Raw genomic sequence first — 12,808 nt, 5'->3', positions numbered from 1 at the left:
CTGCTTGTCCATTCCTACATAAAGTTTCTGCCACTCCCTCATCATGGTACATGATGACCACAAGGCTTTTAAAACAGAAGCTGTAGGGACATTCTAGATCCATGCTGCAGAAGTCATTGGGCTTTGAGATAAAATTTGTCAATGCACTAATAATTGTAAGATATTCTCAAGATTTAATGCTAAGCAGTAGTAAGTAATCAAGTGGATGTCAACATGCATCTTAAGCCAGACCTCTATTCGTGCTGACTGAATAGTTACCATCTGCAAATGAAATGCCCTGGTCTGCAGAGCTTAGTGGTCAAAGGGGTCAACTAGCAGATAGGATGAGGGTAGAAGAAGATGAGGTAGAAGAGAAGGAAGGAAAGTAAGGTAAATATGATCAAAGCAAATTATGTTTTTAGGAGAACATTACAGAATGCATGATTTTTTTTTTTTGCATTTGCTATTTGCTACTGAAAATATGAAAGTTTTAAAGCACAGGCCATTCACTGCAGAGCTGACATCAGAGGGCTGCCTTGGGATCTTTGGTCCCCAATAGCGTACTGTGCTTCCTAGGCTTCCTGCTCAAGACACACCTGCTCAGCCAAATGTTTATGTTTGCTTGTCTGTGCCATGGAAATGTTTAACCTCAGATTCTCTGCTATCATACAGTAAGTGTTGCTTCAAATCCCTAAAAACCTTTAGCCAATGCCTTTTATTCATTCTGACTGTTGATTCCCCTCTGGCTCCAACAAGGCCCCTGTACAGGAACTACCTTCCAAGCAAACAGATTAGTTTATGGTCCTACAAGGTTAAGCGTGATACATGTGTTTGGGGAAAATGGAGATGCGCATTAAGAAGAAACATTACTTTTTGATCCAGGCAGGAAAGCATACATAATCTCCTCCAGAGCCTGTGAAAGACTTCATTTTACACATGAAATTGTGTGGAATTGCCCCAGACTGCACTGAACATGTTTTTTTTGAGACTAGCCATTCTCAGAACATGCTGCTGGGCACCAGTTAGGGCCTCAGAGCACCAAAGAATAAATATAAGCAAATGTAATCTGTATAGAGTTATAGAACATACCCTCGTGTTGGCACAGTGACTGCATATGAGCAGTCCTCAACATTACAGTGGGGCATGTTGAGAATATAATAAAAAATGGATTCTGAACACATGAAAAAATGATATAAAGGAACCTTTCTTGCTATAAAAATGTTAATATCAGGGTGTATATTTAAGTGTTTAAAAGAACTTTTCTATTTTTCTGTATGTTGTAAAACTTTCATTTTATAGTATAAAAATCCCAGCCTGATAAACTTGAAGAAGCAACAAAATTTTTCCAAACAGTGAATTTTTCAGTCACGTGCAAATTAGCCTAATCTTAGTATTTGACCAAAAGCATTATTTGAGGGCTGAATGGAGATCATGAGATTTATAGTACATAAGATGCTGTCTAGCTTAACATGACCTGATTTTTAAGCATAATAAATAAACCATATATGAAAAATGTTGGAGAAAGTTCTTTTGCATATGTGGTATCTGCTGATGGGTCATCTTACCCTTGTTATTAAATGACAGTGATCATTAAAATGCCAAACATATCTTGACAGAATTCAGTTTATAAAATGTCAGCAAGTCTGTGTTTTTATTAGTTTGCTCCAAATCAATTTAGAAATTTCAATAGAATGCTTGTAAGTATTCCCCAAGCAATGTCCATTCCTGACTTTCTGCACAAAAAAATATTACAAATTAATCAGATTTTCAGATTTCTGCATAATGGCTTTGCCCGTTTATTGCTTAATCCTATTATAAAATGCTGTTATGATTGACACATTGCTGTGGAGATAGAAGTCAATTGAATAATATGTAGCAGTCAATTTTATTTGTAGCTTAATGTGCTGAAGTATTTTTTCCACATTTCCATTATTTATAAGTCTGTCCCTTTGGAGACTATATAGAAGAATTTGTTTTAAATGAGCCAATAATACCTTTTTTAAAATTTATAAGCATGACAGAACCATATCTTTTTTCATTGGTTGGCCACAGCATGCCAGTAAACAGAGTTTGAAATGTCTTCCACTTGCTATTCATAGGACAAACACCAGGAAAGTGGATCTTGTTCAAGTTGGCTTGGAACTGGATTTTAACTGCCCCATTACAAACCTCAAAAAATAAATAAATAAATAAATAAAATCCCAACAGGTACACTTCAGAAATGGCTGACAATGTCGTTTATTTTTAATTCAAGTATGTATTGTTTCCAGCATTATTTTAAGCACAGTAGTTTGTCCTGAAACAAAGCACAGAGCATACAGACAATGCCCAAAGGCTTAAGAGGTTTATTACCAGGGTGCTGAAAATCCAACAGGATCTCAGCTCAGGAATGTGGTGTATACGGTGCCTACAGTAGCTAGTGGGTCTCAGTGATTTAGAGGTGAGATATTTCTCTTTTGCTCTGAACCCTAAAAACTTGCCTAAGGGTGATCCATATTTCTTCTAGAACATTGTGAAGGAGAGCACTGGAAATGGTTGTGGTTTTAGAAAAAGGCATTCGTGAGTGTCCATCCAAAGCCAGTATAAAGAGATAGCTTAAGGGTACAGAGCAAAGAAAGGAATCTTCACCAGGGAACAGTACGCACAGACATGGTCATACCTGAGATTGTACCTTTTGCTTTGGACAATTAGCATATCTATTACTCACCTGTGCATAACAGACATGGTTTCACACACATGCATGAACACATGTGCTCATAACACACATTGAACTTAAGTGTGCTAGCTAAACTGATATCCAAGGCAGTATACATTTTCCTACTGTCTTTCCTGTCCACCTCCTGAGGATTTAGCCATCCTGGATGTACCGTAACATCTTTTTTCCCCCCATTTGTGAGTGATTTGAAAACTGGAGATGTTGAAGAACCACTCTTTCATAAGCACCTGTTCCTCTGTGTCCCGTGACATCACAGCAATGTTTTTCCCAGGGTGGACTTGACATTAAGAGAACTTTTCTCTTTTGAATTCTAGGGGCCAGAGGAAATACAGTTCTACCAGACCCAGGAACTCCTGACCAGCACCAGGCCAGTCAGACCCACCCCCCTTTTCCAGTTGGGCCACAGGTCAGTATCTCTCAACTGATTTCCAATAGGCTGCGTTCAAAATGGTTTTACCATATAAATAACCAAATAAATAATAATGAGTTAAAACCAATTAACTCCAACAGAGCAAAGATGGTGATAAATTTTTGTATGGGAAGCTATACGACTACATTATTTATTAAATACTCTCAAGAAAATATGTTTGCAAAAGTCTCTTCTAAAAAAAAAAAGGTTGGTTTTAATCATGTGGAATTTTTTTTTCTTTCCGCCCTTAAAACCTTCTACATCTAGGCTGTTGGCTACCATGCAGTTTTCTCGAAGGTAAAACTTTAATGACTGGAGTGTGAAGAAAATTAAGTTATTTCAACCTTACTATAGCCATTTTTGAAATACAAGATGTGATTTAATATAAAAAAGTTAATGCAATTTTAATGCAAGTTCAGCTTATTGGGTTTGACAATACTGTACATCACACATAGCTCTTGCATTAATAAAGAAATGCATTCATTATTTTTTAAAGTCCAATATTTGTTTTTTGCAGCCTGGCATGGGTTATATGGAGATGTAAAACACAATTATAAAAGGCTGGGCTTTCTTTAACCTCTGCCATCTACTGTGAAACTTTCAGAGTTCATCTTGCTTTTATGGGGAGAGATATCTGGGCCTTTCTCTCCCCATTGCTGTCCTTGTTGTTCCTAGAAATTAATCACTTTCTGTACAAGAAAGGCTTGCCCAAGTGTAAAGCTTGGGTCAGTCTTGACACTCTTACTTTAGTCACTGTGAAATCTTCCAAAGGCTTCAGATCCCAGCACCTACCTCCGTGCTAAGAGAAATTCATGTTGATAGGCATAAAGGCTGGGCAGTGTCTATTGGGACACATACACCAAAGCCTGGAGTTTATAGAACATGAGTCATTGTCTTCTTTGTGTCATACCCTCATGATGTCATTCTTCTGACCACATGTGTTCGTATGTTTATGTGATTCTCCATATGTGTGTACGCAGATGTGCCTAGACGCACACAAGTTCTAACATATTCTAATACCTCTAAGTTAGGTAATAGAATGTCAGACGGAAGCAGTGAATAAGCATGACTCTGTGACAACCAGGATCATTCATACACTACCTTAAGCTCCAAATACAATCTTAAAATTGTGCATGTTAAGCCCTAAAACTTGTGCACAGTCTAAGAGCTAAAACTACTACATGCTTTTCCTTGCAACCTCATATTGATTGGCCACATTCTCTTACCAGGTATCTGAAGCCAGGCTATAATTTTGTTATTATTCCTGAAGTCTTATCCCCAAAGTCATTCCTTAGAGTAACTTTGCGACTTTTTAAAGGGGAGGCAAAGTTGGTGTGAATTCAGTAAAGTGAACAAATAAGTTTGGAGCCCAGAGTTTCCTGTGCAAGGATCTGGAGGGTACTCTAGAGGGATAGCCAGGGAATGCACTCACCCTTGTCATCCTTCTTCAAATGTAGCAGCCCCAAGTCTCTGAATCTGTTCCTTGTCTTGAAGAAGAAGGATAAAGATGACCCTGGAACAGTCTATCTGGTCTTAAACTTGACCTTTCTATGCACCAGACACAGAACGGAACTTCCAACAAGTTTAGAAACTCTCTGAGTCGCACCGGTAGGATAATTGCAGAATCACAATAGGAGCCCAGTGATTATAATTTGATGTTGTATTATGTCCATATTTAAAAGCCTTTTCTGCTTTTCATCAAAAAGAAATTCAATCCTAGGTAAAGTTTCATTTTGAATCCTGTAGAGAAAACAAACAAACAAATAAACATGTGGAATTATGTTTTACTCCTCAGCTCCCACCAGGTTGTAGAGAAAGTCCTGCTTAAAAGCTCTAAGGTCCAATGACTTTTGCTGTCATGTAGCCAGCCAGAACCATAATCTTAGTGTGTCACTCCCATGAGGACTCTACCTCAGCACTCAGACAAGTTTTGTATTCTACTGCTGCCTTTCACACCAAACTATGACTATTTGGTCAAGAGCGGACATAAGCATGTGTTTTTATACTAACATCTTAACCAGGTGACAAGTATGAAAGAAAAAGATTATTAGCAAAGAAAGAAAAAGAGTATGAACAGAAAAACATTTTTTAGTGCTTTATCTTAAAGTATGAGTATTTTATTTTCTCTTACATTTTAATTCTTTACATTATACACACACACACATGCCATTTCAATAGTATCCACTTGTTTATTATCAATTTTATTTACATATCAGGAACTTTTTCTTTCTTTTTCTGAGCATTAATTTTATTTTATTTTATTTTACAGTTTATTCACTTTGTATCCTGGTTGTAGCCCCCTCCCTCATCTCCTTCTGGTCTGACCCCCCTTCCCTCTCTCCCCCTCCCCCTCCCCTAGTTCACTGAAAAGGGAGAGTCCTCCTCTCCTACTATCTGACCCTAACCTATCAAATCTCATCAGGACTGTTTGCATCCTCTTCTCTGTTGCCTGCTAAGGCCACCACACCAGAGGGAAGTATTCAAAGAGCAGCAACAGAGTTCATGTCAGAGACTGCCCCTGCTCCCTTTACTACAGGACCTACATAGAGACTGAGCTACCCATAGGCTAACATCTGAGCAGGGGTCTTAAGTCTTCTCAGTGCATGTCCTTGGTTGATGCATCAGTCTCTGCAGTCCCCTGAGCCCAGACATTTTGGCTTTGTTGGCCTCCTTGTGGAGTTCCTGTCCCCTCCAAGTCCTTCTACACCCCCAACCCCTCCTCCATTACCCAAAGTTTGGATGTGAGTCTTAGCATCTGCTTTAATGCCTTGCTGGGTGGAGCCCTTTACAGGACATCTGTGGTAGGCTCCCATACTGCTCCCTTTCTCCAAAGTCTTCCAGTGTCTAACCTGTTTACCCTTCTGAATGAGATTTAAGCATCATCCCTAGGGTCTTCTTTGTTATTTAGCTTCTTTAGGTTTGTAGATTTTAGTATGTTTATCCTATATTATATGACTAATATCCAATTATAAGTGAGTGTATATACCATGTGTGTTTTTCTGCTTCTGGGATACCTTACTCAGGATGATCTTTTCTACTTCCTACCATTTGCCAGCAAATTTCATGATTTTCTTGTTTTTAATTGCTGAGTAGGGTTTCATTGTGTAAATGTACCATAATTTCTGTATCCATTCTTTGGCTGAGGGACATTTAGGTTGTTTCCAGATTCCACCTCTTATTAATAAAGGTGCTGTGAACATAGTTGAGCAAATATCCTTGTTGTATGATGTACCATCTTCCAGGTAAATGCCCAAGAGTGTTACAGCTGGGTCTTGAGGCATCACTACTTCCAGTTTTCTGAAAAAGTGCCAGACTGATTTTCAACATGATTATACAAGTTTGCACTCCCACCAGCAATGAGGAGAGTTCCCCTTTTTCCACCGCCTCTCCAGTGTGTGTTGTCAATTGAGTTTTTGATCTTAGCCATTCTGATGGGTATAAGATGGAATCTCAGCATTGTTTTGATTTGAATTTCCCAGATGACTAAGGACATTGTGCATTTCTTTAAGTATTTCTCCACCATTTGAAATTCTTCTGTTGAGAATTCTCTGTTTAGTTCTGTATCCCATTTTTAAATTGGATTATTTGGTTTGTTGGTGTTTAATTTCTTGAGTTCTTCATGTATTCTGGATATTAGTGTTCTGTCGGTGAAGATCTTTTCCCAGTCTGTAGGCTTTCTTTTTTTTTCTGATGACAGTGTCCTTTGCTTTACAGAAGCTTTTCAGTTTCATGAGGTCCCATTTATTAATTGTTGATCTTAGAGATTGAGCTCTAGGTGTTCTGTTCAGGAAGTTTTCTCCTGTGCCAATGAGTTCAAGGCTCTTCCACAATTTTTCTTCTAACAAATTTATTGTGTCTGGTTTTATGTTGAGGTCTTTGATAGCTATGGACTTTAGCTTAGTGCAAGGTGATAAGTATGGATTTATTTGCATTTCATCTACATGTAGACATCTAGTTAAACCAGCACTACTTATTGAAAATACTGTCTTTTTCCCATTGTATGGTTTTGGCTCCTTTGTCAAAAGCAGGTGTCCATAGGTGTGTGTGTTTATTTCTGGGTCCTCTATTTGATTCCATTGATCCAGCAGTCTGTTTCAATGCCAGTAGCATGCCGTTTTTATTACTGTTGAGCTATCGTACAACTTGAGATCAGGGATTGAGATACCTCCAGAAGATGTTTTGTTGTACAGGTTTTTTTTTTTTTAACTATTTTGGGTTTTTGTTTTTCCATATGAAATTGAGCATTGTTCTTTCAAGCTCTATAAATAATTGTGTTGGTATTTTGATGGGAATTGCATTGAATCTGTAGATTTCTTTTGGTGGGATGGTCATTGTCACTATGTTAATTCTACTGATCCATGAGCATGGGAGATCTTTCCGTCTTCTGATTTCTTCTTCAATTTCTTTCTTCAGAGACTTGAAGTTTTTTTTTCATACATGTTTTTCACTTGCTTGGTCACAAAAAGATACTTTATGTTATTTGTGCTATTTTGAAGAGTGTAGTTTCCCTAATTTATTTCTCAGTCCGTTTGTCTTTATATACAGGAAGGCTACTGATTTTTTGTGTTATTTTTGTGTCCAGCCATTTTGCTGAAGGTGTTTATCAGCTGTTGTAGTTCCCTGGTAGAATTTTCGGGGTCACTCATGTATACTACCATATCACCTGCAAATAGTGATACTTCTTTCTTCCTTTCCAATTTGTATCCCCTTGATCTCCTTTAGTTGTCTTTTTGCTCTAGACACATGATCATCTCCTTAGATGCTGAAAACATTTGACAAAATCCAACACCCATTCATGTTTAAAGTCTTGGAGAGATCAGGAAACAAGGCACATACCTACACATAGTAAAGGCGATATACAGCATGCCTATAGCCAATATCAAACTCAATGGAGAGAGACTTAAATCAGTCCCACTGAAATCAGGGACAAAGCAAGGCTGCCCACTCTTTCAGTATCTCTTCGGGAACATTTTTAAGCTTTTCTAAACAGGTACCAAAGTGATTCAAGTTCGTGACTACACAGCACCCCATCAGGCTTAGCAATGTAACACTAACTACCTCAACATTTATGCAATTTAAAGTGTAGTGTATAATTTCATGCATTTATTTCTTTTTCCCTTTGAATTCTAACTTAAAGCTAATTCCTAGGAGTATATCTGAGTCAAATGGGGATGACTATATTTGCCATTCTTGATATGTATTTCCAAATTGTTTTCCAAAAGGAGTATGACAGCATTTGTGCCCTCCAGCCACAGATGTGCATAATAGCACTACTAAAAGCCTTCTGGCATCAAGAAAATCTTTTACACTATTTCTGTTAATGTAATACTTGAAAACAGTATGTTCTTTCTATCTTTGAACCAAAAGTAGAATAAAAATCCTACCAATATTTTCGAATTCTCTCTGGAACAGCACAGAATAAATTAGCTGAACACTTTAAATATACGAGAATCAGGATTAAATGAAAATTCAATTAAATTTGTAACGTGTAAAGGTATTTCTTTTAAAGGTATTTAAGCTCCTCAGATGTTCTAAAAATAAATTGATTTTTTTCCAAAGAAATAAGTGAAACATAGTGTCAAAATATTATTTCTCCCTTACAGTCTCCCTTTCTGGAATGGAGCATGCTTCTTCGCTACTTCTTCGGAAACTTTCTGGCCTAGTATAATGGAGGGGCTTTGGAGGGCTGTGTCTTGTTCTCCTAGAAAGTAATCCAGATTCCTCTTGTTTTTCAGCCTCTTCTGACGGCGCAGCAGTTGGCCTCTGCTGTGGCTGGGGTGATGCCGGGAGGCCCCCCAGCCCTCAATCAGCCCATCCTCATCCCCTTCAACATGGCGGGACAGCTAGGTGGTCAGCAAGGCCTGGTCCTTACACTGCCCACAGCGAATCTCACAAACATCCAAGGGCTGGTAGCAGCAGCTGCAGCTGGAGGCATTATGACTCTGCCATTGCAAAATCTACAAGGTAACCATCACAGCCAAATGTTGTATGTTGCTCTACTCACTGGCTGAACTCTCTGAAATGAACAAAAATGTGCGCGTTGGATGGGGAATGTGTTTAGAGGTGCTTCTACCACGAAGAGCATGAAAGTGTTTTGCAGAAAGCAACACCTTCGTTGTTCATGATCTTTCTCAAGCCAGAATTTTTTATCAATCCTCCTTTTTTTTTCCTCATGAATACCAGAGTCTTTCAGGTCCTGTGGAAGCATGATTATTGCAGGGCATACCCTCACTTCGTTGTGAAGTCATTGTGTTGTTCTGTGAAGGCAGTCATAATTAGACAAGATCTTCAGTCTGACTATATGCAAGGGATGGTGCCTATATCTGTGCGAAGTGTTTGGGACACCACAAAGAGAGAGAGCGTCCTTTGTAATAATTAATTTAATGATTATTTTGCTGCTAATTAGGCTTTAGATCTGTGTTAAACAGAGTATATTTTCGAGCTTCCTGATAGAAGGCGAACTGTAATTTTACTAGGAGAAATTTTTCCCTAGGTTTTGAAAATTTTAACTTTTCTTCAACGTTTTGATAACACCAATACTGATTGATTTCTTTCAGAGAAAAAATAATGGTGATAAACGTTCTGAAAAAAAAGAATATAATGTCTGGTACCAAAACAAAACAACAACAACAAAAAACTTAACTATTTATTTTGTGGATACTCAGAGTAGTCTGACTTCTTCATTTATGTAAACTTAAGCAGTTATTTTATTTTACAGAATAAAAGTTTATCTGGGTGAGTCATCAGAATAACAGTTTTAATCATTTTTAAATTGGTTAAATGGTAGGTGTCTTATGTATTAAATTGGTTAGAGCATCAATTCATACTAAGGAACAGCTACGAACTAGTGAATCCTGGACCTCTTTGCACTTCATGTGTTCTTATATCTCACCCATTGTTGCTACTTCTTAACTTTCATTTTAATGTTTAAAACAAAGTCTCTCTTATACCATTAAATTGTGCTAAGAACCTTGCCGTTCATAAATCATGCATGCTCAGGATACACTAATGCATGAACTTTGCTTGTTTCAAATTTGAGTGCCTGGGAAGCCAGGAACTTGAGATTAAGCAAATAAAACAGGAATACACAAGGTGAAAGCAGAAGCAACAAAGTATAGGGCCAGGCTTCTTAATGTAGGTGGATGATGAAATCTTAATGAAGAAACAGGCATTATCAAAATGCAACCTTCCATTTGGAACATGTGTGCTTATGGGAATATTGAATATTATAAATAAACATCAGTGTGTGGAGCTGCTACGCTGTGAATTAATTCTGCTTGGTTAAGATGGACTCCAAAGTCAGACTAGAAGAAGGAAGCCTTTTTATACTTTCATTGTAGGTCAGTGTTGTTGGGATTTTGGTACCTGTTATTCTAGGGATTTAAAATCAGTGCTAACCTAGAGTACAGCAAGGCCTTCTCCATTTTGCTTTGATGTCAGGTTTAAGTATGAGCTTAGGATTTAGACCTAGGCTTCTCGACACTGTTGTTTTCATGTCAACCCTGTTTGTTGTACTCTGGGTAAGAGAGGGCAGTGAAAGCATTAGCTTTTTTTTTTCCTTAGGTCCCTTGGCAAATGTTTCAATCGGTATCACCTTAAGAAGTGTGTTTGTGTTCTCACCCAAGCTCATGTCAGCTGCAGAATTGTGAGCAAACATTTCTCCCTCTGAAGTCATTCTTAAATTTTCAGTGATCTTGGGAGGGAGATGATGAGCTTACTAACATGAGACCTTCCAGCAGTAAGGCAGCTGACGTGGGGGAAGGCTCTCCCATTTGTCTTAATATCAAGCCCCTCCTTAAACATCTTCTCCTTTAAGGTCCAAATCAACACTAGGTGAAGAAGTTCTACTTTGGATTTCTTTGGGCTTTTCTGACCCTTCCATGTCCACTCACTTGAGTGACATGGAACACCTAGATCTCACTAACCAAAAATATAACCTTCCTGGCTTGCTGGCAACTCAGATATTTCCCAGGATATAATATCTTCAGTGTTAAAATAAGGAAACTTCCAGGAAAAACAGAAAAAAGTAGTAGACCAACGAGAAGTCCAAGACTGACAAGAATGATAAGTAGAAAGGTTTTTTGTTTGGTTGGTTGGTTGGTTTTTTTTTTTTTTTTTTTTGTCTTCAATGTAGCAGGGATCAATGGCAATCAATGTATACTGCTTGAAAAGCAATGTCAGACATCACTTAGAAATCAGTCTACCAGCACCTAGCCCAAAGCTGATCGCATCTTTTAGTTAGGTAAGCTATACCAATTGTTCTCAAACTATGGGTCATAACATCTTTGGCAAACTTCTATCTCCAAAAATATTTACACTGTAACTCATAACAGTAGCAAATTTACAGTTCTGAAGTAGCAACAAAAATAATTTTATGGTTGTGGAGTCACCACATATTAAAGGGTCGCAGAATTAGGAAGGTTGAGAACCACTGCTCTATAATCTGTGATGATCCCCAGGCAATACTTATGGTTGGTGAAGCTTCCTAAGTTTATTGCCTTGCAGAAGGTAGTGTTGTGTGGGAGACTGAACAGATGGCTAGCAGGAAAAAAGAATCATCGCTAAAGATTTGCTCTACTTTGAGATGGAGATGACAGTTCTAGATGTCCTCAACTCATAACTTTTCTCAAAAGAGGTGGTCTTGCCAGTGAACACATTAGAACCAATCTGCACACAGACTTCTATAGTCCAAAGCTAGCATAAAGGGTAGAAGGCTGCTTTCCTTGCAGAACCCACTCCTCACACAATAAACACAGTAACTTCAGCCCAAGGTTTTCAGTGTTTTAAAATGACTACTAAGTTTGCTCATCTGTAATAGGCATCCTACTTTCTCAATGATTTCAATGGGAACAGTGAGGGGGAGGCTTTTAAGTGTAACACACCTGGTCTGAGTGAAGTTCCTAATCTTATATGCCACACTTAGACCTGGAGAGCTCCCTCTTTCCTCTTGTGAAGTATTATATTTTTAACGCATGAATTAATGTAACCAACAAGAATTTTCTTCAATGATTTTTCCAGCTTTTTTGTCTAACCCACCCTCTGCCGACTCTTCTCATTCAAAAGGTAAAGATTTGTTAACAGGATGAAAGACAAGTTTCCACCACCAGTTTTCTAAGTCTTCAGAGCTCGGGGGTAAAATTTTAAATATTTCCCTTTATGCTAATGTGACTGAGAGCTTATTCTTTTACATCTCCTCTCAAGGAGTGTAAACATAGTTCTCAGAGGAGCCCACAGCACACACATGCATTGTGATGAGTGCTGGTGAGGTGATGCTACATGAACAGTGGCCATCCTAGACTCAGGCAGCGGTTCACAACACAATCTCCCCTTCAGAATAAGAGCCCAGACAACAGCTGGGAGCTTGGAAACTTCCCTTGAAAAGTCAAGGGAACTGGTGTTCTTGCTTAATGAGAGTGGAGAGTTTTACTAAATCTTCTGTCCTAGGTCTACAGGTTTTGTTCCTTCTTTCAGTAGATTTTTCCTCTCAAGAAAGAGATTCACTCCCATCTTATCACTGACATCATATTGATTGTAAAGAAGGAACAGGACATTACATAGGATCCTAGAACAGCCCTGTATGCTAATCTCAGTTCAGCCCAAACTGAGGTCTAAGTCTCAGAGGATCCAAGTGGCCAAGAGGAGGCTGACCGAACCAATACCATATATTCAGCAGGAAAATGCCATCCTCCTTGCCCAGAATGACT

The 12,808-nt window shown here is 38.4% G+C and overlaps 1 protein-coding gene across 2 annotated transcripts in view; it reads left to right on the top strand.

Moving 5' to 3' along the window:
• Window positions 1-12,808, top strand: part of Pou6f2 (POU class 6 homeobox 2) — a 380,942-nt gene that overhangs the window by 115,391 nt on the left and 252,743 nt on the right. For both annotated transcript variants that reach the window (XM_021652839.2, XM_060372425.1), the window contains exons 2-3: window positions 3,010-3,101; window positions 8,840-9,068. In XM_021652839.2, coding sequence (XP_021508514.1) covers window positions 3,010-3,101; window positions 8,840-9,068 — 321 coding nt within the window. The remainder of the gene's footprint in view (window positions 1-3,009; window positions 3,102-8,839; window positions 9,069-12,808) is intronic.

This window comes from Meriones unguiculatus, chromosome 19, assembly GCF_030254825.1.
Source record: "Meriones unguiculatus strain TT.TT164.6M chromosome 19, Bangor_MerUng_6.1, whole genome shotgun sequence".
NCBI classification, from domain to species: Eukaryota; Metazoa; Chordata; class Mammalia; order Rodentia; family Muridae; genus Meriones; species Meriones unguiculatus.
This window is presented reverse-complemented; position numbering and strand designations above follow the sequence as displayed.